This window comes from Leucoraja erinacea, chromosome 22 (genome assembly GCF_028641065.1).
Source record: "Leucoraja erinacea ecotype New England chromosome 22, Leri_hhj_1, whole genome shotgun sequence".
Taxonomy (NCBI): domain Eukaryota; kingdom Metazoa; phylum Chordata; class Chondrichthyes; order Rajiformes; family Rajidae; genus Leucoraja; species Leucoraja erinaceus.
This window is the reverse complement of record NC_073398.1, coordinates 14,018,087-14,045,414: the sequence shown is the minus strand read 5'-3', so window position 1 is coordinate 14,045,414 and position 27,328 is coordinate 14,018,087. Positions and strand designations below refer to the sequence as shown.

Below are 27,328 nucleotides of genomic sequence, written 5' to 3'. Positions count from 1 at the left end.
TTAAAGTAAAACAAAATTGAACAAGCACATTCATTTCATGAAAAATAAAACACAATCTTTTGATGCACTTTCCATATGGTAAAACTGAAGGGATGGGTCCAAACATGTGATGTACAAGAACAAACGTTTTTTGTCCACACCGTCTCCTCCTGGCTCGAACATCTTTTACTGTTTGGCACCCACATTGTGGCAACAGATCTCAAATCTTATAATATAAATAGCTCGGAGGTCCTTGCATAACTGGGAGTCAAGATGACAATTGTTTTCTAGGCAAATTAATTTTCTTTGAAAGCCTTGGAAGAGCAAGACTCCATACTCAGTGGAAGGCCCCAGTACTGGCAAACTGGCAGCACCAGTAACACAAGAACAATACGAGAGGAAGCCCAGCTTTCACAGAAGGTATATCAATGCTAATCATATGATTGGAAGGCAAGTAGCACCAGGGATTAAAGTCAAACAACAAAGCAAAATTAAATTACAGAATTTTGCTTTCCCTTTCTTGAAAAGATCATTTACAGATTTAGTTTAGTCATGTCCCACCCAACCACCCAAAGCTTTGATGTTCTAAAAGCAATGTGTATTATTGGCAGCATTATATCCACATATTGACTTCATTAGGGTGATGTTTCTTCATTCAATGCTGTGACATCTTGCATCCCTTCTTCCAGTCCTGGCTGGATCAACTTCTGAGATGCACTCAGTCACAAGATTAAATGTATTTTCTTGTATCTTTCTGGAATATATTGAGATTAGAGTTATCTTATCTCCCATTTTCACAAGATACCCTTTGCATATTTCAACAACCACGCCAACATTCCAACATTCTTTTTCCAAGAGTCAGATTTCCTTGAGTGCTTCTCCGAACAGCAGCTATCATGCAGTTTGATTTTTTTTCTGTTCACAATACTGAATGGCCATTTCCACTCATGCAGTCTTCGCCAGCAATCCTTACAGGCAGGCCACTCATCTACTCTCTGCCAGTAAGCAAATCCATTTTCTCCCAATATATCTACCATCTTCGCCAACTCCATTGCTGTTGTGCATTCTCTGCTTTTTGCAATGCATCTGAAGTTGAAAATTATTTCAACACTTCTGCATTTCGATTATGTAATCACATTGAGGTAAAAGACTGGGGCCATCATTGCATAATTGTCAGATTTAGAACCACAAATCACTAATAAAATGTTTGTGATGTCTGAACAAAATAAAAGGTTTATCCAATAGAAATGTATAAATTGTTTCTCTACATTCTACATTCTCTACTCTAAATTCAAGATTGCAATCCAATGGCAAAGATCTACACTTTGTCTGAAGAAGAGTCTTGACCCAAAACATCACCCACTCCTTCTCTCCAGAGATGCTGCCTGTCCCACTGAGTTACTCCAGCTTTTTGTGTCTATCTTCGATACTATAAACTAACTGGTCCATTGTAGATTGAGAGATCTTTAGTGATTAGCTCACATCTGTAAGGCATTTAGTAAAAACTCAAACAAGCATCATTTCACAAAATACAATGTCCTAATTATTTGTGATGGAAAGGTTCATGGATTCTCGTGGATAACAAATAGAAATGTGAGTAACCACCAAGGCATTTGGCAAGGACATACAAAAAACAAGTGTCATGGATGCAACAAGCTTCAATTTCAGCTTGTGTGCAAAGTCTCCAATGGTTCCGGTCCTAGCCACCCACCTGACGCACTCTGGGCTCTAACCCTGGCCCCTACCATATGCATGACCTGACCCCCCTCAACCCAAATCACCCCCAGCCCCCACATGTTCCCAAACTCAATAAGTGAATCCACATGTGGTAAACAAGCAGATGAGAATTGTGTGCATTGCAGAGTTCTTATCCACTTTCAACTGCACATAAGCACATGCCTGATATAGTCCATCTCCTTTTAACTCTGCACACATCACAGGATCAACACGCATTGGATGCACTTCCCCAGCAGCCTGGTATAAGATCATCTTGCAATCAGACATCTCCAACAATTTTGTTCACTTTAGACACAACCAATGCTCAATCACTTGGGTTCAATCTTCACCAGAACATAACTTTATTTTAATTTATCCAACTATTCCTTCACCTGGCTGTTGATGCACATGGACCAGGTAAAGGCTTGTAATGTGTAGGAAGGAACTGTAGATGCTGGTTTACACTAAAGATACACATAAAACACGGGAGTAACTCAGTGGGACAAACAGCATCTCTGTTTCTGAAGTCTGAAGAAGGGTCTTGACCCAAAACGTCACCCATCCCTTCTTTCCAGAAAGGCTTGTAATGTTTGCTTTTGCATCCGATTTGATGTGTTTCATATGAACAGGTACTGAGAATTTTAATACTCAGGTACTATGGAACCTTTCTGTATACTTTCCTAATAGTATGCCAAAGTACAAGTTTGAAACATTCATGCTAAATGTAGTATAGCTTCAATTTCCATCGAGATTGTTTACCTAATATTAGTCTTAATATAAACAATCACAACCATTGGTAGTTCTCTTTGCCCACTGTGACTCACTAAACTTCTGGTCTAAGTCTTCTTCTTCACCTTCTTCTTCGTGTCCATCTTGTTACAAATGTTGAGCTCGCTGTCATCGTCTGTCCTGAAAAGGACGCAAACTTCCGGCGACAATCAGTGGAAGCCATCACTTGTCGTAATAGATGATGGTGGTACAAAACGTCATAAATATCTTTTGAAATTTGTTCTATTCTTCATCTATTAATTTGGCCACACTTTTGTTATCAACGCTTGCCCATAATTGATTGATCTCCTGCCCCACAAATACTCAAGATTATGTACTGACCAGTGGACCCTAGTTTAGTCTTGAAGTCAATCTATTTTCTGCAATCGTAATTATCCTTTGTTCTAATGATCCAAATAGTACAGAATTCCTGAAGTCCCAACCAAAAATGTCACCTATCCATTTTCTCTAGAGATGATGCCTGACCCACTGAGTTACTACAGCACTTTGTCTTTGTTTGTGTTAAGCCAGCATCTGCAGTTTCCTTCCTCTGAATGAAGGCTTTCCTCTGAAAAAAGTTAATTACAATTCCTAGAATAACTACATCAGCTTTGGATTTGTTTGCCAAGGATACATGCCCTTTTCCTTAAAGCAAAAACATTTTTCCGATGTAGCTCAACATGATAGCTTCTTCATAACAGCAACAGCATAAAAGCCATTCCTACCCATTTGGTTCAGATTGCTCTTAAATGCAAGTCTGTGCACTTCTCTATAAATGTATACTGTCTGGCACCATTTCCTGCCATCTCCAGAGAGATTGTAATTTTTCCAAACATAGATCAAAAGTGAGAACAGCTACTTTTGATTAAAGCAGGAACTGGTCATAACAATGTTATAACAGGACTTTCAATATAATATAGAAAATCTCACCAATTTCTGATTCCTAATCCTAAATTTGGAGATATGTACAATTTAAAGTTTAGACTGTGCCAACCTTTGAACTAAAGCACTAGACATTTTTCTGTGGCAATAACCATGTTGAGACAACACATTTCAGAACCATTCAATTAAAGTCTCATTTTTGCACTCCCATATAACAATATTCTGTGCAGGCAGGCTCACAATTTCTATCAACTTCCACTGTTATTTGATCTAAAAAACACAACATTTCCACACATCCTAGTAAGAAAAAGTCTCAGGGACTGACAACATACACCAATGCGTACATGATTCTAATCTCCTCTGCCTGCACGTGATCAATATTCCTCCATATCCCTGTGCCCATCTAAAAACCTCTTAAACATCAGTATAACATTTGCTTCCAGCAAATTCTAAGCACCCACCACACTGTAAAAAAAACTTGCTCTGTACATCTTGAAACTTTCCCCCTCTGACCTTAAAGCTATGACCCCTGGTCTTAGGCATTTCCACCCTGTCTACCCCATGTATATCTCTCAATTTTACATATTTCTGTCAGGTCTCCCCTCAACCTCCGACACTCTTAACAAAAACCAATTCAAGTTTGACATCCGCTCCTTATAGCCAATACCCGCAAATCCAGCCAGCGTTCTGGTAAATATTTTCTGCATACTCTCCAAAGCCACCACATTCTTCTTGTAATTGGTACATTTGAGACTCAAAATGTCATGAAAAATTCTCATATTTTTTATTCTGAATTCCTTAGACCATACTGTGAGAATTGAGTGCTTCAACATTTATGCAATAAGGCTCAACAATCTGCAAAAACTTGGACTTTGTAAACAGCAAACACATTGCATTCACTAGTAAACTATAAATGCCGGCATCAAAATGCTTCAAATCTTGTTTTCCTAATAAAAAACAACTAGTGCTAATTATAAGTACACTGGCATCCATTAACAATGATTAAAACAGACAGACTCACCATTAAAACAGAAGAATCTTCAGACAGCAATCCAGAAAGTTAAGAGTATAAATTTCAATTGACTACTTCATTTTACTGAAATCAGATTTAAAAAAAAATGAAATACAGCCTTTGTCTTATTTATCCATCATGGAATTTCAATTGGATTACACAGCTCAACTCTGAATGTTCATATTTCTTCCCTTCGAACCATTGAATTTTGCACAATAACAGTTACTGCCTTAATACGGATACATCGACCAATAACTCTACCACTATGAACAAGAATATATTTTTTCTCCTCCTGGACTTTCCCTGTGGGTCAGAGATGATGTATCCATTCAGTTCTTTTGTCTACCCGCCTCTAGCCACGACAACCCCCCACAAAAATCCTCAGCCAAACAGCAAATATTTACACCAATTCAATAATTTGCTTGAATTTCCTACAAGGCTATTATTTGAAATAAATGCATCATTATTTTTGAAAATTGCTATGAAATATTCCATAAACGCTTGAAAAAAAAAAAGAACACTTTCTGGGCAGTGCATGAGGTTTTGCAAGATGAAGGGATGAAAGAAAAAGCAAAAGAACCAAATGTGTAGGAAGGAACTGCAGATGTTGGTTCAAACCAAAGATGGACACAAAATGCTGGAGTGACTCAGTGGGACAGGCAGCATCTCTGGATAGAAGGAATGGGTGACGTTTTGGGTCGAGCAACATAATCAAGTTATGTTTCCCCGAATTATGAATTACTGCTGACCAGTTCAATCACATGCAAGATAGTTGTATAAAGAAAGTAGTATGGCTGTTTGGAAAAAGTCCTCAAATCTAATTAAAAAAGTTGTTTGATGTGAATCAGTCAGTTGATCTAGAAATGAGCCGCCGTGGATGCAACTAAAACAGGAAATTACTGACCTCAAAAGACAGATGTTTTAACAATGGAAAGCAATCCGATAAACAAAGGAAGAAATACAGTCTGGAAGTTCACACAGTTAACCAAATTTACACAGATCATTATCATCATGTTGTGACATTGTGTTTGATAGAACAGACCATCGGAGTTCAACAGATCAAAGGTAGCTGCAGGATATCACATCTGACTGTGACAGGCCATCAATTTAACAAACTTTATGAAAGCTCCTACACACAGAGCCTTTTTAAGTGTTCATGCTATGATATGAAGTGGAACCTGATATTACATAGTACATTAACTACCAGTTATCAAACTTGCTCACTCCTTGAGAATGAGTTGCAATCAATGATGCTTTAGCAAAACTGATTGGTGCTCCAAAGTAGGCAATACATATAATGTCAAAATATTAAAGAGGTGATAAAAATTATAAATATAGTTTAATTATAAAATATTAAGCAACATTATTTCCAAAATATAGCCAACATTAATTATACATTGAAAGTTATTTTGCTAGTTAAACATTCATTGACAGAGTTAAACTACTGTTGCTTATTAACTTCTACAACAGATACTGACGATAGTTTACTTTCAAAATTGTGACATGTTTGAGTGCAAACTTCAAGGTAGTTTGAAAACCAGATATTCAATGTTTGGCCATAGAATAATTTTTCATCGGTAACGGCATTCAGAGATATATTACAATATATGGATGGTTTGAGAAAGTAAATACGTTTTGTTTACCCAAAGACTTTAACTTGTAAACCTCAGTGACCCAAATAAATAAATAACCCAGTCAAGAAATTGCTTATTACTAATTCTTCAGCAACATCGTCATGCATCTCCTCTTCCAGTGATGTGATCAAAACCATGCACCCGGAACTATACATATGGTTTAAATTTTACACTTTCAGCATTATCTGCTTACTCTCATATTCCATGCCAGAATCTATATATGCATGTGTCTCATTATAAATTTTAAGTTTATCTGTCAATCTACACCGGTTTTGCTATCTTCAGGAGTCTATGAACCTGCACTTTAAGAGTTCTGGTCCTCTACATATTCAGCACCCTCGTATCTTATAATGCATTCACTGCTCAAAAGTCACAAGATTCAACAAGTTTGAGACCAAATACTGCAGCCATTAGTTGCACATGATGATCGCATGATTCTGCCATGTAACACAGTCCAGCTGTGTTTCTGTCACGGATAAAAGACATCTCCACCTTAAAAGTACAGTTTGCCCATTAATCCACTTTACAAGAGCAATTTTCACTTTTGTCAATGATTACATGAATTTAACAACCCATGAACCATCACCTTTCTCTTTAACAGTTATTGTTCAATTCCATTTCTAGATTTAGAAGTTGCTATAGTTCTTCTGAGGCAGTCTCTTGGGATTAAGGACAATTTATTACCGCTCTGATTCTGTAGCTTCCGAGTTGCCTATCGAGACCAATGTGGCTACTGCAGATACTTCCAGAGATGAAGCAGGTGAGTGGGTGGTTTGAGAGTTGCTGCCAACATAGGCAGGGCTTGTGTGTGTTTGACACATGGACTCGGGGTTCTAAATATTATGCTCTCCACTTTGTGTGGCCATTTCTAAGATCAATGTGGATACTTCATTTTTCAAAGAGCCAAATACATCTCTCTCTCTCTCTCTCTCTCTATCTCTCTATCTATCTATCTACACACACATATATACCCATGACTACTGCCAGACACAGCTCCAAGCCAATTTTTAAATTTACAGACAATACCAACTTAGTTGTAGGAATAATGGGTAATGATTAGGCAGAATACAGGAGGAGCATTTATAATCTTATTCAATTATGCTCCCAACATTAGCAGAACAAAGGAGATAATTATTTACTTCGGGAAGGGAAAACTGAGGATCCATGAACCAGTCTTCATCAAGGGGACGATGGTGGAGAGTCAACAGCTGCAAGTTCCTGGGTATACATACCTCTGAAGATCTGTCCTGGGCATAGCACATTGACGAATTGATAAATAAATCTCATCAATAACTCAATTTCCATAGAAGATTGAGGAGATTTGGTATGTTAAGAAATACGCCATTGAACCTTGACAGGTCTACAACACACTGGCTGGTTGCATTATTGCCTGGTTTGGGAACTTGAATGCCCAGGAATGAAGGCGGCTTCAGAAAATGGTAGATATTGTCTAATCCATCATGGGTACTGATCTCCCCACCATCAAAGCCACCTCAAAGACTACAAAAGCAGGCAGGTGACGTTGCCACAACAAGGCAACTATAAGGAAAGACTTGTATCACCCTGGCCATGCTCTCATCTTGCCAATAACATCAGGAAAAAGATACAGAAACCTGAAGACTATAATCTCCAGTTTCAAAAACAGCTTCTTTCCAGCAAACATCTGGATCTTGAACATAGACAACACTAACCACAATCTTACCTCAGCAACTATGATCTACTATAGACTTTGTTTTGCTTGCATTGCAGACTTACATTTTGCACTATTATGGGCCAATTACCTAGCAGTACTGATTATTAATTTATTATAGATATTTGAATATTGTGTTTTCGCATTAATGAAACTCTAAAGCTGCATCAAGTCAGAATTTTATTGTTCTATTACCGGTACTTAAGCAATTAAATATGATTCTTGACATCCTTAAATCGTTTCAGCTATCTGCTTGGTAATTTATTTCCAAAGCAGAGAATGGTATCAGGTTTGGGACTCTCATGCTAGGCATGTGAATGAGATAGCTGTCCAAAGTCCTCAAGTGTAATGAGAGCTTCTGTGCTGGGGATCTAAAATGAGAATGCTGGGAAAACCTAGGTGGTCAGGCTGCAGCTGTGGGAAGAGAAATGGATAAGCATTTCAGATTTTGAGACCCTTTGTCAGAACTCACGAGGATTCTATGACCTGTAATATTGTCTTTCTGTCTCTTCCCACAGATACAGACCAGCCTGTTCTTATCTCAGATTTTGATTTTTTTTTGTCTTAGATTTTTAGCATCTGCAATATTTTGATATTCAATGCTGTGGATGTTGACATTGGAAAGGAAAACCATGCTGGCTTGTCCATTCCTCAAATTTATAAACTGCATTGGTGCCCACTCTATGTAGCCCAGTTCTCACACCAAAATATTGCAGGAATCTCCACTGACTGGTACACCACACATTTTGCCCCAGGTCCAAGATCTTGATGTTCAAATCCAGCTTTCTTTAAGTAATCAAAGGCTTGGCTGACACTTGGAGTTGCCAGTAAATTTCATTTCCAAGATTATCAGAACCTTTATTGGTGAGCAATAAAAGGTCATGGGCACTGGTTGTTGTTTCATTTTTCTTGGAGATGGTATGTGGTGAAGATCATGCCCACTGTTTCACTGGATGGACGTAATATTTACACGGGGAAGAGATAATTGTGGAAGACCTATACTTGGCACCATTTGAAGTTGAATAGCAGGCAGCAGAGACCACCACTTCCTTGTTCTCATTTTGTCGTTACCAGCTTAGGCTAGCCTTCCTTCTTGGAAATTATTATGATCCCAGCAACTGAGCTCCAGGCATATCATCCTCCTCCAATGTGGAAAATGAGATTGTGGTATTGTTTATGAAGCTCTTCATTTCTGCTTCAGTGTAGCAACCAATGAACTGATGGAATTAACCATTTGGTATATTTGCTGATATGAATGATATGAACTCATTCACAACAAATTATTGCATTTAAATAAAACATATCAATTTACTGCAAATTCATTTTCTCCAATATCATTGACTTAAAATTCCATTCTATGTTAAACAAGGCAGCATCATTGCCCCAATACATTCCACAAACGTTCCAAATTAGCATCATGGTCTAGTTCTACAGTGTGTACATTATGCATGGACTTAATACTTCTTATGTCTTGAAACAGAATCTCACTTTGCGAATTTCAACAGGAAATCCCACAACAACTTTAGTCCAAGCAGTGGACTGAAAAAATAGTTAATTTTAAAGCCTTATTAAAAAGTTTAAAGTTGAACATCGAGTTCTACAACTGATTCTCTACAAATCAAGTTGCAATTCATGCTATTTTTTAAAATTAAACTTTATGAACTTGTAATGTAACATCCCAACTTCATGTACAAAAAAAATCAAAATATTAATGTAGTTTGATTGCACGTGATAAAATGTACTATTCAGAAAGACACTAATGGTTAGTTAATGGTATAAAAAAAGTGGCAAAATTTATTATGCAGCACATAATGTTAATTAATTTAGTGGTGGCAAAGGAAACCCACATATTAATATAGTTTAAAATTCATACATTTGAAAAAAAGGAATGCAAATTATAAACAGGAAGTGTCTATGTGTGCAGTCAATTCATAATCTGGATCTTAATGTCTCGTTTCCTTTCCCAAAGGACCTCCCCTGCAGTACAAAGTCATTATATATTGCTAATGCTCTGGCCACTGTGCTGACTCTGCTGGAGTTCACCATAAAACCCAACGGTCCCAACGTATACTTTCCAGCAGGAAATTGCAGAACAGCGATTAGCAATAGGAATGCAGGCAGATGTTTATGAAGCTTAAACATCTCAAGTTAAACTATGCATCCCACTCAGTGGATTTCAACTTTGGCAACAGCATATATTCCATTTGTTCCATGGTATGACCCCCATGAACCTGCACAGATGGGATGCAGTTACCAGTTTCCGTCCACATATTTTAACCATTTGTGATCAAATTATCTCTTGACTGCCCTCCAGGATCAAGGACAGTCCATTTCACTACAATTCAATGGGTTCCCAGGTGATTGATAAGACCAGCATGGGACTGGAAACTGCCTTCAATAAGGTAGGTTATCTATAATAGAGTGGATAGTTTATCGAAGGTGGTGCACCACTTCTTCAGCCTTTATGATGCACGATTCAAATGAATGAACATCAATGTTATCCCAAACATTCCCCCTCCAAGGGCCAGAGATTATCACGTCAGTGAGGATATTATATTTGTTCAAGGCTTTGAGAACATCCTGTCCAACTGGTAATCTGTGTTTTGGGAATCTGGCATGGAAATGAAATGGCCTATTCACTGGAGCCAACTGTATGAAACAATGGTTACACAAAAAAGCTGGAGAAACTCATCTTAAACACTGTGTATGAAACAATGTTTTGATTATTCTTCCAGTGTACAACAGCAGTAGAAGTATCACTCTTGCGATTTGAGAGGCACTTGCGATTTGAGAGGCACTTGTTGTCCATGATTCAGAAGTGTTTAGGAAGATTTCATTTTGTTCCATGGGTTTTGTGCTGAAGCCTTTACTCTCTGGGTTAATTTATTAGTGTATTCAAATAGAAACATACAATGATGAAACAATCCCTTTTGCCTATCGTTAACACTGATCCTCAATCACCCATTTTACAGTAATCCTACATTAATTGCTTTTTAAATTTGCCCACATTCTCTTCAGGTCCTTTCAGATTCCACCACTCAAACTTGTGGCAATTTACTGGCCAATTAATCCACCAACCAATCTTTGGGATTTAAGGAAACCAAAGCACCTGGAGGAAACCAAGTGTCACAGGGAGAATCTATAAACTACGCACAGACAGACTCCTCTCAAGACCAGAATGAAAGAACATAAATATAAGACAATCACAAATAAATGCATTAATGCTACACAAGAGCATTCTTTGTGCATGAAATGATTAGAAAATGAAACTCATGACAGTGAGATGACAGTACGAACATTAAACAAATTTCCTTAACAAAAGATGTTTTGATACAGTTGATAGCTAAATGCTGATAAATGCTGATGTAGGGTCAGGAGGGATAGTTAATGTCTACTGGAGCATGGTGATTCATGACATTCATAAACAGAGGATTACAGGGTAAAAATGTCCATTTACTTAAAGTTACATTCTTAATCCTTTGGTATTTTGAAAGGTATAATAAACCCATTATTTAAATTATCATTCATAAATTTTCAAAGACCACCACAGAAGGCAGTCAGATTCACTCCACATAGCATAACGGTCAACATCAATGAATATAGCAATGCTATAGGACTGGACAACAGCCATTACCGTAATTTTATTTAAAAGTGCTGATCAAACAGCTTCTGTGGAGATAAAAGAGATGTGTCCACATTTTGGGCTAAGCCTGGGCACCATTCTGCTGAATACTTCTATGCCAGAATCTTTCCACATATTTCCCAAGTTGTACTAACATATTCCCCTACTAGGAATTCCACCAGCACTGTACGTGTGTGATCTACATTGATATTGTACAAAGTAACAAAATACGATAAATGTCAGAGTTCAATAAAAATACCTCCAGTAATGTCCAAGAAATACCATTTGGATAATCAAAATGTACTTTGCATTAATTTCTCCCTTGATTATATTTGAAAACTTGAAATAAGGGCCCTCAACACCAGCAAAACCAAGGAACTGATTGTGAACTTTGGAAGGGGTAGGATGGGGACCCACAGTCCCGTTTATATTATGGTGGAAAGGGTCAAGAGCTTCAAATTCCTGGGCGTGCACATCTCTGAAGATCTCTCCTGGTCCGAGAACACTGATGCTATTATAAAGAAAGCACATCAGCGCCTCTACTTCCTGAGAAGATTACGGAGAGTCGGTGTGTCAAGGCTCTGACCTCCCTACCATCGAGGGGATCTATCGCAGTTGCTGTCTCAAAAAGGCTGGCAGCATCATCAAGGACCCACATCACCTGGCCGCACACTCATCTCCCCGCTACCTTCAGGTAGAAGTTACAGGAGCCTGAAGACCGCAACGTCCAGGTTCAGAAACAGCTCTTCCCCACAGCCATCAGGCTATTGAACGCAACTCAAACAAAACTCTGACCATTAATAGCCCATTATCTGTTTATTTGCACTTTATCTGTTTTATTAATTAATGTGTGTATATATTTATACAATGGTATAGAGACTCACTGATCTGTTCTGTATTCATGCCTTCTATATTCTGTTGTGCTGAAGCAGAGCAAGAATTTCAGTGTCCTATCTGGGACACATGGCAATAAACTCTCTTGAACATATTAACTAGAATGGGGCATATAAAAACAGGTCCCACCGAGTCCGCACTGACCAGCGATTCCCGCACACTTACACTATCTTACACACACTAGGGACAATTTACAATTATACCAAGACCACCAAACCTTTAAGTCTTTGGTGTGTGGGAGGAAACATGAGATCCTGGCGAAAACCCACGCAGGTCACAAAGAGAACATACAAACTCCGTACAGACAAGCACCCGTAGTCTGGATTGAACCCAGGTCTCTGGCGCTGTAAGATAGCAACTCTTATCACTGCGCCACTGGGCTGCCATCTAAAAAAATTTCATGTAAAAAAATTCTTACAAGTACCTCAATTACATCAAGCTCCACTTTTTAGAATATGGAAAAACAACTTAACGATGAAATTTAACCCATATTTTAGCACCATCACAAAACCCAAAACAGCTCAATAGGTTTTCTTTTAAAAAGAACTGCAGATGCTGGAAAAATCCAAAGTAGACAAAAAATGCTGGAGAAATTCAGCGGGTGAGACAGCATCTATGGAGAAAAGGAGTAGGTGACGTTTTGGGTCGAGACCCTTCTTCAGATCAATAGGGTTTTCTTTGTGATGCTCAAATTACCAATATATACTGAACCAACTGTAGTTGTAATCGTGTGAGACAATTGATAACCGCCAACATTCCGTACACAGCTACTTACTCATACATTCCACGTCGGGATCTCCCCAGAAGAATTCTTGGCAGTCACTGCAAGTTCGTCCTCCAAATCCAGCCAGGCATTGACACTGCCCTGTAAACTGGGGAAAATATACTATATTCAATTCATATTCATTATTTTTAATTATTGGAAGACAAGATGATCAAAATGTAAACTCTGCAAACAACCCCTTGATTTTGTCTAGCACTTAAGATGAACAAAATACACTTCCAATGGTGTGCACATTCCTGGGAGCAAATCTTGCTGAGAAAACAAGACCTTTAGCTTACATATTCACAAAATAAGGGGTCAGCCATTTAATAATGAAAAGAAGATTTTCTTCTGACAGGCTTCCAAATCTTTGGAATTCTCTAATTGAGGGAGCTATTGGGGCAGAAGCATTAAATAGACTTAATGAAATACAATTTTCACACTTAACAGGAAATCGGCCTCTTGATTAAGTGAGGAGACATAAATTATTTATTTGTAACAGAGACGGCTATACAAGGGATCTAAAATAGGTATTTAAACAGGGTGTGAGCCAAGAGAAACTGTTACAATTAACAGAGGGTTCAAGAACAATGGGGCATAGAATGGAAGTAACATCGATAGGACCAAGCGTAGACTTAGCGATCGCCCAACACCTCCGCTCAGTTCGCAATAACCAATCTGATCGCCCAATGGCTCAGCACTTCAACACCCCCTCCCATTCCAAATACGACCTTTTTGTCCTGGGCCTCCTCCATGGCCAGAGTGAGTCCAACTGGAAATTGGAGGAGCAGCACCTCATATTTTGCTTGGGTAGTTTACACCCCAACGTTATGAACATTGACCTCCAATTTCAGGTAGTCCTTGCTTTCTCCCTCTTTCCCCTCCCCTTCCCAGCTCTCCCACAGCCCATGGTCTCCGCCTCTTCCTTTCTTCTTCCCGCTCCCCCCACCCCCACATCAGTCTGAAGAAGGGTCTCGACCCGAAACGTCACCTATTCCTTCGCTCCATAGATGCTGCCTCACCCGCTGAGTTACTCTGTATTGTGTCTACCTTCAATAGGACCAACATTTTACTTCTTTCAAAATAAATACAGTGATTAAAGCCTTGGATGGTATGGGTGGTGGCTTAAACTGAAGCATTGAAATGCTATTTCATCAAGTATCTGAAATCAAAGAATGTGCAGTGATGGGGAGGAGAACATTGAAGCGTGGTGACTACTTGGATTGCTTTTGGATCAAGAAAGTATGGACGTCATGGCCAGAATCTTGTGCTTCTGTGTCACAAACATTCCACGACCATTAAAGCAATGAATTTTCTACAATAAACCGGAGTTTTACAATCAGTTCTTAAGCTTTCCTTCTCTTCAATCCTTGTTCCCAATCATTGGGCAGTGCCATAAATGACCAATTACCTCAGAACATGTGACAATAATAAGTTAAATTGTTTTTTTTCAATAAAGAAATGCTCTCACCTCATTGCAAGATGCTGCACGTGAGTGGACTTCATTGCAATTGCAGAGTTCACAGCCTGTTCCACTTGCCAGCTTCCAGGTATTAGGTGCGCAGTGATCACATGTTAAACCAACCACATTGGAAAGGCAAGGACATTGACCAGTGGTTTGATTGCAATGGCATTCATCTGCTGATGGGCACTGTATTGTGCCCAAGTAATTACAGACACACACTAAAATTTAAATAAGAGACACACACTTATTACTTAAAGTCATATAAACTATACACAACAATGCTAATGAGTTAATATTCTGAATAAATATAAAAAATAAATCTAGCTCAATGAAAATAAAGCATACTTTGGATAAGTTGTTTTTGACAATGTGGCAGTAAATTCAACTTGGCAACAGAAATCTGCACCTTGAAGTTCTATTCCAGATTTGATAAACTAATACAAACTTATGTTCCACGTAGATTCGCAAACGATATTAAATGGCAGTACTAATCAGAATCATACTTTATTAGCCAAGTATGTTCTGCACCATACAAGGAGTTTGATTTGCCATAGTCATACCAATAAAAAGCAACAAGACATATAGAATGCATGTTAACATAAACATCCACCACAGTGACCCCTCCACATTCCTCACTGTGATGGAAGGCGAAAAAAATGTAAACCTCATCCGTTCTTTGTCCTCCTGCATTCGGGGTCCTCGAGCCTTCCGTTGACGGGACGATCTTGGCTCCCGTAGCCGGCGGTCGGGCCTCCATGTGGGGGCGATCAAGCTCCCGCATCGGGGGGGCGGGGGATCTCAGCTCCCCCGCGCTGGAACGAACCTCCTGCGACATCAGTCTCTACCCGATGGTGAAATCCGCAGGCCACGGTTGGAGCGTCGATCCCAGGCAAGGGATCGCAGGCTTCGATGTTAAGTCCACTGCCCTGCGGTGGGGCTCAAAGTCAGTCTCGAGCAAGGCCGCCAGCTCAATGATGTTAGGCCGCAGAGCGACCGGAGATAGGATCCGGAAAACAAATCGCAATTGCATCTCCAGCAAGGTAAGGGATTAAAAAAAGTTTCCCTCAACCCCCCCCCCCCACATAAAACAAACCAGAGAACATTAACACATACTTTAAAAACACACTGAAAATAACCAAAAAGACGAAAAGACAGACAGTTGGCGAGGCTGCCATTGCTGACGGCGCCACCCAATATTCCAGTAGAGCATAAATAATACCCATCATTCAATAATCACCAAAAACAAAGTGACATTATTCAACTGAAGAGTCCTTTGTTCAACGACCATACTTCAAAAGTAGTTAACACAATGTGAAATTCTATCTTGTAAACTGATATTATTTGGGGAAAAGAACAAAAACCCATAATGGAGTGAAATCATTAATTATTCTGTGGAGAAAGTCAGGGTTAATACAGAGCTATAAAGCCCACGGATACTTTAAAAAAAAAACAAAATACTGATCCACCTTAAAATCCAAAACAAATTACGGCTTATTTGTTATGCAGGCTAAATAAATTGACACATAAAAAACATTTGCTTGAGTGGTTTTATCTCATTCTAATGTTACAACCACCTTCCGCTCTACTCCCTGGTTTATATCCTGGGGGTTTTAGTTGGTGCACTGTGTCCCCTTTGACCTTTCCCCACAATGGTTACAGAGCTGTATGAACATAGCCACTCTGCTATGAATTACAGATTGCAATTCTGTGAAGATCATTCAGATTCTTACCATTAAAGGAAAGAGAATGGACACACAAATAAAAATTAATTTAATCTGAAAAATGACTAAATCTCAATTGCTGCTGGTGAACAGTAACTCCAGCTTTCATTTTAATTACTTTGTTCTTTAATCAAAGGAAGCCCAGGAATCCCTCAATTGCCTTTGATTAGTTAAACAAAAACAAATCAATTGCTGCAGAACGATCAGCAGGAGGGCCACTGGCCAGGAATGCTTTCAAATATTTTACCATTGTACTGAGGTTTTAAAATCATTCGTGTTTATTGTCAACCAAGTTAACATTTGCCAAGGAATGTGCAACCACAGGGAACAAACATATTGATCTGGTGATAAAAATCAAAGGAATGCTGTAAATCTGACCCAAGGGGGTGAAAAGTTATCCTCATTCCATTGGGAAATTCAGATGAATTTAACAGGGATAATTAAAAACTCCATTATAAAGAAAAGATGAAAATAAAACTACGAGTACATATTTGGAGCATCTCCATGTCTACAGTTTTTGTTTAATTAATGAGGGTGGGCTTATTACTTGTCAATTTTACCAGCATGAACTACTAAATGTTAACTATCAGGAGAGCCGATTCCCCCCATGCCATTTATTCTAACACCTGCTGTGTTGAAGATTATCCAGAACAAAGGACAGGATATCAAAAACACACGACTGGGTGTTACCTTACATTTCACTCAAAAGAAAAAAGACTAGAATTTAAAAGGAGTTTCTCTCAATCTCTGAATGCTTCATATGCATTGTAGGCAAGGAAAGGCAGCAGGCAGCAAGCAGCAAGCAAACCAACACTGCAATGTAATCATCAAATGGAAATTCGATTTTAAGTGGTGTTTAACTGAAAGAATTCACACATTCCTTAAAGGAGAAGTTTGGGATATTTTATCTTCATCTCAGAGGGTAAATGGGAAAACCTCTATTTACCATCTTAAATGAAAGACGAGACATCTCATAATGCTGCATTCTCAACACAGCACTTTTTTTTGTGCTTGTGCCTCAGGAAGGGAGTATGTGAACACCTTCAAAAGATCGATATAGCTGTGAAGCATAACCAACATCTAAAAGAGAAGTATTATTGGAAACCTTATTTAGTTCCGAGCCAACCACAACCTGAACTCAAGTGATGAAATAATCAATTATTTTCAGATTGTTTTTCCTTTAATACTAAGATTGCCAAATTGTCACTGACTTCTGCTTTTTTTGCCAATGCAGCAAACCTCTAATCTTATCCAAAATTAGAGCATGCATGTACATTTAAAACAACCATGCTGATGTTAATCTGCCACATATGCTCCAGGTGCTGTTAAATCTTTCACAAAGTGTAAACAGACCAAAGCGAGCACAAATGAAACCACGCATTATACCAACAGGTGACACAACATAAAGGGTTGAATAATGCCTAAATGGATGAGAAGGCATACAAAAGATCAGAACTGCCACAAACAGATATTGTGAGCCAAAATAAATACAGAAGGATGTTGCAAATACCGATAAACTATTAACCTGAACTAACTTATTTCCTATCAGAGATGCTGTGGCGACTAGCATTTCCTATTTTTGAACATATTGGAGCCTTTAAAAGTAGTGTAAATATACAAGAGATAAAATGCAAAATCTATTCCATAATTATCAATTTTGTGTGGTTTACAAAATGTTTTGTGTATCTTACTTATGCAGTTCTGTTGCACTGCATTCCCATAATAGCCAGGCTTGCAGAGGTTGCAGTGTTCACCCTCGGTATGATACAGACATTTTAGACACTCTCCAGTTCGCTTGTCACAGGACTGGGGGTCAGTCACATCGATGTTGTTGTTGCATTGACACCCCTGACAATACCCTCTGGTCTCATTAGGGTTACCATAAAACCCAGATGCACATTCATCACATCTAGCACCTGTCAAGGTAAAAGCATTAAATTGTAAAAACAAGGGAAAAACACGCCTTGTAGTTACATGGAAACAGACAGCTGATGTTAATCCTCAACAGTACAATTTGTAATTTAGCATATTCTGTTCCCATCTTTTGCTACCATTTCATGAAGTTTGATGTGATACTTGCCACAATCATTATTAACCCTAGTGGGTTGGCGGCACGACTGACGTTGCAGCGGCCTCTGCAGTCAGTCTGTCTTTTTTTATTTTATTGTCCTGTTGAGGGTATAGTTTGTGGTGGGTTTTTGACTGTGTATGTGTGGGGGGGCGGGGTCGGGTGGGGGAAACTTTTCGATCTCTTCCCTGTGCGGGGACCCGACATTTTCCCTGTCGGGTCTCCGTTACCGTTGGGGCCTAGCACCGTGGAGCGGCCTCCAACTGGAACGACAGCTCAAGTCACGGAGCCTGCGGAGCTGCGGACCTACCATCGTGGAGCTGGCCGGCTTCGGAGCGTAGAGAGCTGCGGTGGCGTGGTGCTGCGACCCGACTCCGGTTGATGGTGACACCGGGAGCTCGCAGGTCCCCGGTGAGAGACTGCTTTGCGGGGCACCGGCAACGGCGACTTCTCCTGCTCGAATTGCGGGGTTGAGATTGACCTGGAGCAGGGCCTTACATCACCCGGCGCAGCTTTAAATGGCCGCGGACTTGCTAGCGCCCGCCAGGGGATCCAACATCGGGACCCGGAGCAGGTCCTTACATCGCCCGGCGCGGCTCTAAGTGGCCGTGGGACTTGCTAGCGCCCGCCGGGAACTTTGACTTCGGTAGAGGAATGGAGTGCAGGGGAGAGACAAGACTTTGCATTCCATCACAGTGAGGAGGAGATTCACTATGATGGATGTTTGTGTAAATTGTGTTGGTGCGTGTCTTGGTTCTTTTCTTGTATGACTGCAGAAACCACATTTCCTTTGAACTTCATGTGCGGTTCAAATGACAAATAAACGGTATTGTATATTGTATTGTATTCAAATCACCATCTGAGAAAAAAGAATACTCCTGCTCTCTAAACCAAATCTCTTGCATTTAGTCATGTATCTGTGGAACAATAACCAGACATCCAAGATGTCCTAATTCTTTAGGGAACGGGGGTTTCCCTCTCCCATCATAGATGAGGCCCCATAGATGTGTCTCCTCGGTACCCCAGAGCTCTGCCATTGCTCCCACTCCTAGTCGCAACAGAGACAGAGTCCCACTAGTCCTTAACTTTCACCCCATCAGCCGTCGCATACAGCACATAATCCTCTGAAATTTCCGCCACCTCCAATGGGATCCCACCAGTAGATACATTTTCCCATCTCCACCTTCCACGGAAACCTTTCCCTCCCCAACTCCCTGGTTAACTCATCCCTTCCCACCCAAACCACCCCTTCCCCAGGTACCTTCCCCTGCAACTGCAGAAAATGCAACACCTGTCCCGATGCCTCCTCCCTCGTCTCTATCCAGGGACCCAACAGTCCATTCAGGTTAGGCAGAGGTTCTAGTATCATTTGCACCTCCTCCAACCACATCTACTGTATCCATTATTCCAGATGTGGACTCTTATACATTGGTGAGACCAAACATAGACTGGGCGATTGTTTTGTTGAACACCTTCGCTCAGTCTGCCTGAATCTACCTGATCTCCTGGTTGCTAAACACTTTAATTCTCCTTCCCATTCCCACACAGGCCTTTCTGTCCCAGGTCTCCTCCATTGTACGAGTGAGGCTAAAAACAAATTGGAGGAACAGCATCTCATATTTTGCTTGGGCAGTTTACAGCCCTGTGGTATGAATATTGATTTCTCTAACTTCAGGTAGCCCCGGGATTCCCTCTCTCTCTATCCCTTCCTCACCCAAGTTCCACTAGCTTCTTGTTTTCACCTAACAAACAGCTACCAATGGCCTGTTTCCGTCACCATCGTTACGTTTTTGCATATCTTTCATTCATTGTTCTTTATCTCTCTACATCATCGCCTATATCTCTAATTTCTCTTATCCCAAACCAGTCTGAAGAAGGGTCTCAACCCAAAACGTCACCCATTCCTTCTTGCCAGAGATGCTGCATGTCCCACTGAGTTACTCCAACTTTTTGTGTCAATCTTCAGTTTAAAGCAGCATCTGCTGTTCCTTCCTACCCAATAACGAGCTACTCGTAATTAACAAATGCCCCAAGATCATCAGCGACATTAGTATATAATCCACACTGTTAGCATATCCTGCCAGAAAATGGAGCTGCAGTCAGTATTAAACATAGAATCATAGAAAATAGGTGCAGGAGGCCATTCGGCCCTTCGAGCCAGCGCCACCATTCATTGTGATTATGGCTGATCATCTACAATCAGTAACCTGTGCCTTCATTCACCCCATACCCCTTGATTCCGCTAGCCCCAAGAGCTCTATCTAACTTTTTTAAATTCATCCAGTGAGTTGGCCACTCCTGCCTTCTGTGGCACAGAATTCCACAAATTCACAACTCTCTGGGTGAATAAAGTTTTTTCTCAACTCAGTTTTAAATGGCCTCCCCTTTATTCTTAGACTGTGGGCCCTGGTTCTGAACTCCCCCAACATTGGGAACATTTTTCCTGCATCTAGCTTGTCCAGTCCTTTTATACGTTTCTATAAGAATCCCTCTCATCCTCCTAAACCCCAGTGAATACAAGCCCAGGCTTTCCAATCATTCCTCATCTGACAGTCCCACAATCCCGGGGATTAACCTCGTGAAACTACGCCGCACTCCCTCAATAGCAAGGATGTCCTTCCTCAAATTAGGAGACCAAAACTGCACATAATACTCCAGATGTGATCTCACCAGGGCCCTGTACAACTGCAGAAGGACCTCTTTACTCCTATGGTCAAATCCTCTCATTATGAAGGCCAACATGCTATTAGCTTTCAAGAAGGAACTGCAGATGCTGGAAGATCGAAGGTACACAAAATTGCTGGAGAAACTCAGCGGGTGCAGCAGCATCTATGGAGCAAAGGAAATAGGCGACGTTTCGGGCCGAAACCCTTCTTCAGACTCCTCATTGGCAAATGCCATTAGCTTTCTTCACTGCCTGCTGTACCTGCATGTTTACTTTCAATGACTGGTGCACAAGGACACCCAGATCTCAGTGCACTTCCCTTTTTCCTAATCTGATACCATTGGGATGATAATCTGACTCCTTGTTCTTCCGCCAAAGTGGATAACCTCACATTTATCTACATTATTCTGCATCTGTCCACCCAGTCAACCTGTCCAAGTCACCCTGCAACCTCCTAGCATCCTCTTCGCAGTTCACACTGCCATTCAGCTATATTCATCTGCAAATTTGCTAGTTACTCCGTCTCCCTAGACCCTCTGTCCTCTAGTAGATTTGGGAGATTGTTTGTGTCTTCCTTAGTGAAGGCAGAACCAAAGTACCTGTTCAACATTTCCTTGTTCCCCATAATAAGTTCCTGTTTCTGCCTTCAAGGGACCCACATTTGTCTTTCCTAATCTTTTTCTCTTAACATACCTCTCCCACCCACGTCGCACTAGCTTCTCATTTTCACCATACAAACAGCTCCCAATGGCCTGTTTCCTTTACCATCATTACATTTTTGCATTTCTTTCCTTCATTGCTCTTTATCTCTCCACATCACCATTTACATCTCTTGTTTGCCTATCCCTAACCAGTCTGAAGAAGGGTCTCAACTCTAAACGTCATCCATTCCTTCTCTCCAGAGATGCTGCCCGTCCCGTTGAGTTACTCCAGCTTTTTGTGGCTATCAATGTTTTAAAAAACTTGGATATTGAAATATTTAGATCCAATGGGTTAGACTTAATACAACATCCGTATTAGAATGGATGACCAACATAAACTAGCAATCACCTTTTAAAAAATTAAAAACATACCTGTGTATCCATTTTGACAAAGGCAAACAATATTGAGGGTATAAGGATCCTGGTAACAGCCAGTGGCAAACTGCCGTTGACTATCTGGTCCATCTGGGCAGGGGCATGGGCGGCAATGGTCACCTGACCCAAGTACAGGGTCCCCGTAATAACCCGTCATACAGCTATAAGAGACAACAACATTTTACCGAGAGCTGTTCAGTTACATGAGCTGCAAGAAATTTTACCCAAGGTGATGTAGGCCAGTAAAACTAATAAAGACTGTAAATACCTCTCACAGTTCTGTCCACTGGTATGATCTCTGCAGTTCAGACATTCACCGGTTTCCAAGTCACAATGATCTGCATGCCCATTGCAATGGCATGGGTGGCAAATAGGAAATCCCCAAAACCCAGGCTGACACTGGTCACATCTTCGACCATAGACTCCTTCCTTACACTCACACTGGCCAGTGGCATGATGGCAAAATTCATTGACAGAACCTTCTGGATTACAGTCACATGCTAAAAATAAAAAAAGGTACAATTACAAATGGATGACTGTTAATTTGAACTGAACAGCAAATGCATTTTAATGAACTAAATTTTACAATGAAATGCAAAGTGTAATAATAGAAATCTCTGTATGAAATCTCAGGCACATCTACTTGGGTGAGCTGTTGCAGTATATTTTTCCACTGTTACATGGCATTAATCTACTTCTCCAGGGGATGGTCTCAAAAAGACCTGGTTAAATCCTTGGAATGTTGGAGGTAAAGGCAAAATTGTGAAAATAACAGAAATAATAAGAGAAAAAAAAATCAAATATTTGGTCTTAAATAGAATCTTTATATTTGCTTCAAAGCATAAAACAATTGATTATCTGCCAAATTAGAACATTGCAGCTGTAACTAAAATAGTGGTCAAGTTTCTAACTTTATAAAGAGAGGGGGAGTTAGAGAAGAATTACACAACAAAGCTGTCTGAGAGAACATCTGCCAATAAAGATGAGAAGGAGGGATGAGTTCCTATGTGTGAAGAATGAAAACTTCTTGGGGAGATAAATAGCTCAAAGGGAAGGCAAAACTTTAGCATAAGAATTGGAGGCATTGTAGGGCAGAGTAATGCAAATTAGACAAGAGAGCAGTAAAAGATGAATAAGGACCCAATTTGGAAATATGTCACTGGATGGCAAATATTCTATCAGATACGATAGCAGCATTTGAGAGGCTTTTCGAAAGGTACATGGCAGACAATTACAATTAGTTTATCCTGGCCCGTTCCTGTGCTGTCCTGGTCTACATTTTATGTTCTTAATGGGGAAAATTATATAGGTTTTTATTCAATAAAAAATGCATTTATGCCCACTGCTGCCATGGGCACCCATCAATAATTTTGCTTAAACTAAATGGCTTGCCCGAAAACATAAAAGTTGAGAATTGATCAGCAGCTGAAGTTTAAAAAAAAAAATAGCAGTTGATAGAAATCCAAAACACAAAGCATAATGGAAGAATGAAGAAGGGGTTCGACCCAAAACGTTGCCCATTTCCTTCGCTCCATAGATGCTGCCTCACCCGCTGAGTTTCTCTAGCATTTTTGTCTACCTTCGATTTTCCAGCATATGCAGTTCCTTCTTAAGCATATTGGAAGTGTTCAGCAGTTCAGGCAACATCAGTAGATAGAAAACAATTTTAAAACATCAGTTCCGTGTGGCTGACTAACACTGCTCCATGTCTCAGCACTTCCAGCATTGTTTGTATTAAGAATTGACAATATTGGCGAGAGTCTGGGGTCACATACCTGGCTCTAGAGCAGAATTATCTTTCTGTAAAGGCAACAATTTACTAGAAGAATTCACCTGACAGTTTCATTGCCTCACTGCTGATAGTAGTTTTTTTCCCAAAATTGCATTAAATTAGCAATACACCAGCTGCGAATCTGAACATGCTCCAGTCCAGACATCTGGCCTACTTGCCCAGTTGTTTAATCACTATCAACCTGATATTGGTGAATAGGTGATCATAAACAATCATGGTATTAGACTTAGCCAATGCCTTTTTCTATTACATTCTTCAAGTTAACGTTAGAAAAAAGCTAGGATTAAATACAAAGCTTGGCTTGTGGAACAAAAGGAAAAAAAACGTGTTTTTTTTTAAATATCCAACTTTAATCCACACTGGATTTCCAATTTTCTGGAAACTGAACAGATAAAATGCTGGTTGGCAGCAGGAACAGAATTCTCACATTGTAAAGACGTCTTTGATTCCAACATTTTGAGAAAAAAGATAAATAGCTCATCTTTGAAATAATTCGCACAAGGAAGAATATGCAGCTTTCCATTGGTGAATTCACTTCTACATGGTCTCATTGCCAAATTGCTTTCTCCATTATGCATTTATGCATACAGAATTTAGTTGCAAATGGTGCAAATATTAATGTTCAGGCAGTTTATTTTAGATATAGATCTCCATTTTAACATTTTCTAATTTTTACAGGGATTAGAATTAAGTTGATTAAGAATGGCCTACTCCTGCACCTATTTTTCTATGTTTCTATCCAGAAATCTATTTGAAATTAACTAATTGACCAGAGGATGTAGAAATATGAATAGGAATCAGAGGGGTAACTTTTTCACCCAAAGTGTGGTGGGTTTATAGAACAACTGCCAGATGAGGTAGCTGAGAAAGGGACTATTGCAATGATTAAGAAACAATTAGCCAGGTACATGGATTTCCACACTGTACGACTATAAGTAAGGAATTATTTCCTCATCTCCAATTGGTCTCTCCAGATTTGTGACCGAGACACCTCAGCCTGGTGTCCAGGATTTTTAAAGTTTAATTGAATTCTCGGATGTTCATTTTAAAACAACTAAAGAGGCCTATCAAGTCAACCTCTCATTAAACTAGACATCTTGTTACCTCATTTAAATCTTGTTACCACATAGGCTAAAGCACCATTTACTTTCTCACCACTTACTGCATCAGCACTGTGGACTTTTGGGACGTGTACAAGCAGACCTAGATCCCTAGAAACATCTATAATATAAAATTTCTCTGGTTAAAAAATATTCTGCTTATTCTTATTTATGCATTAAATACACGGGAGCCAGTAACAAACTTAATTAACATAACAAAAATACACTCCCTCAACTTCCTTAAACTAAGAAGGCATAGCAAATGCCTGGAACTTCTCTTATTCACTTGGTTTATAATGTATAACTATCCTTCACTGTCTTTTAATGAAGTAATCAACTAACCTTTGAAATATTTGCTGTATTTTGATCATGGGTTTTGCTTGTAACTCTTTGAATGTATTTTTAGAGATTCTTTGCTTTAAATAAACTTTTGATGGTGGACCTCTTGCAAGCCCTACCTTGCCTTCATCCCATGGACCAAAAGCATGGAGGTCAGTAGAGACTGACAAGAATAAAGTATCAAATCATTTGAATCAACATGTAATGCCAGAATGGTCACTAAAACAGTTTCCAGAAATTTTGGAAAGTACCTTTTTTCTTCACAGCAAGAGCAAAAAGGCAGCAAAATGTGAATAAAAGCCAAAAGTAATATTTTTCCAAACATACAAGAAAATATTAAAGTGCAGAAGAATTAAATGCCAAATGTACCACCTTGATAAGCCCTACTTACGTCTGCAGCCACTAGGACCAAACCCATAAGTGGCAGGAGCACATCGATCACAGTTTCGGCCGACTACATTGGAACGACACTGGCACTGTCCACCATTTGAATTACAGATAGAACTGAGAGAGCCTTGAGGGTCACAATTGCATGCTGAGGAGACAACAAACATTAGAATCTGATAGCATAAGGAAATTATCACATCCAAATCCTCAATTAAACACACTGTTTGAAAAGGAGCAGCTCCAATCTATACCACTGTGTCCTGATCCCAAGTTAATAACCTCCAAACCAATTCAAAACCCGGAAGGAAACAAAGGATTCCCTTAGAACCCAGATGATGAGCCTTGCACTCGGCAGCTTTACAGCAGCACAGAACAGTGGAGACTTTATGGGCTTCTGAGGAAATGTATCACTTTTCTCTTTCCCTTCCCATTATTTCAATCAAATTTTACTTGGCCTCAGGCATGGAATTTGAAGTGCTACTTGAAGAGCTAAGTATTTAAACAAAAACCTTTACAGACCAAATTTACATACCTCCTCAAAGCATTCCTCAAGAGTCATGACCCATAACTTTTAAACTGTGCTCTTTCATTGAACACTGATAAAGCATCCCATTAAAACATCTGAATATTTCCTCACTAATGATGTCAGGGTATCTAGCCATGTCCTCAACTCAAGTTTAACTTCTTGTTAACTACACAAATCATTGACAACTTTCAATTTAAGAAATGACACAAAACTAACAACCATGCTGACAAAACCTTTTTAGAATTCAAAATGCCCCCCCCCCCCCCCCCCAATAGCACTGACATCAAAAAATAAACACAATGAAAAAATGTGTTTATTCCGCATCACCACAGAATAAAATTCTGCTACAAAATTCTTTGAACACATTGGTAAGAATTTGTAAAACTTTGACAGAATAATGGAATTTTCACAAAGGGATGGGGTGGCCTTTTCTGCCCACCTTAAGCATCTTCAAACATTGACCCCATTTTCTTCTTTATACAAGCACTGACCAGCAATCTGCAGTGATGCATTTCACAATGTTGTAACCCTTTGAAAATAATTTAGTCTAGATCCCCCTTTTCATTTCCAGTACCAACAACATAACTTAATCGTCTGACCTCAGATTCGGTGACCAACTGAAATAAATCTTACATTATTTGCTCTTTCTCACCTTTAAACAATTTTCAAGTCTTGGTTACATCTGCTCTAATCCACAGAGATTTGTACAGGTTAATTTTACACTATTAACGCATCCTATGTTAAATTAGATATCAGAGATATATTTTCAATGTCCAAGCATCCTTTCTATGACAGCATTGCCCAAACTTCATTCAGTGCTCTAGCTGCAATTTAACCACATTGGATAATTCGTATGGCTATCCCCACCACCCTAAATGTAAGCGATGTTCCAACACTGTTCAGATGATATTTTTATACGAGCAGTCCACCAGATCCCTCATGAAGTTTAAATAGGCTTACGCAAAGCTCCTTCATGGATTATAGAAGAAATGCTGGAAAGAATGCCTCTGCAGACATCAGTCATTGGAGTCTTGGTAACACTTTGACTGCTCTCCAAGCAGCGGTACCGCTGGAAGGTATCCCATATGCTATTTGTGATAATCTCGCCCGATTCTCCTGTAGAGAATATATCCAAAGACCTGCAGTGGGGCATGAGTACGAGCTGGGGAGAAAAACATTGTCAGTTGGTGAGAAAACATGAAATCATCCACCTTTGCAGGAAGCATCAA

The 27,328-nt window shown here is 39.7% G+C and overlaps 1 protein-coding gene across 1 annotated transcript in view; it reads right to left on the bottom strand.

Moving 5' to 3' along the window:
- The window catches only part of lamb1a (laminin, beta 1a), a 78,634-nt gene that overhangs the window by 27,053 nt on the left and 24,253 nt on the right, over positions 1-27,328 (bottom strand). The window contains exons 17-23 of the mRNA XM_055652954.1: positions 27,060-27,261; positions 25,578-25,721; positions 22,224-22,455; positions 21,953-22,116; positions 17,838-18,062; positions 14,432-14,643; positions 12,973-13,069 (exon numbers count right to left, since the gene is read on the bottom strand). Of these exons, the coding sequence (XP_055508929.1) occupies positions 12,973-13,069; positions 14,432-14,643; positions 17,838-18,062; positions 21,953-22,116; positions 22,224-22,455; positions 25,578-25,721; positions 27,060-27,261 (1,276 nt within the window). The remainder of the gene's footprint in view (positions 1-12,972; positions 13,070-14,431; positions 14,644-17,837; positions 18,063-21,952; positions 22,117-22,223; positions 22,456-25,577; positions 25,722-27,059; positions 27,262-27,328) is intronic.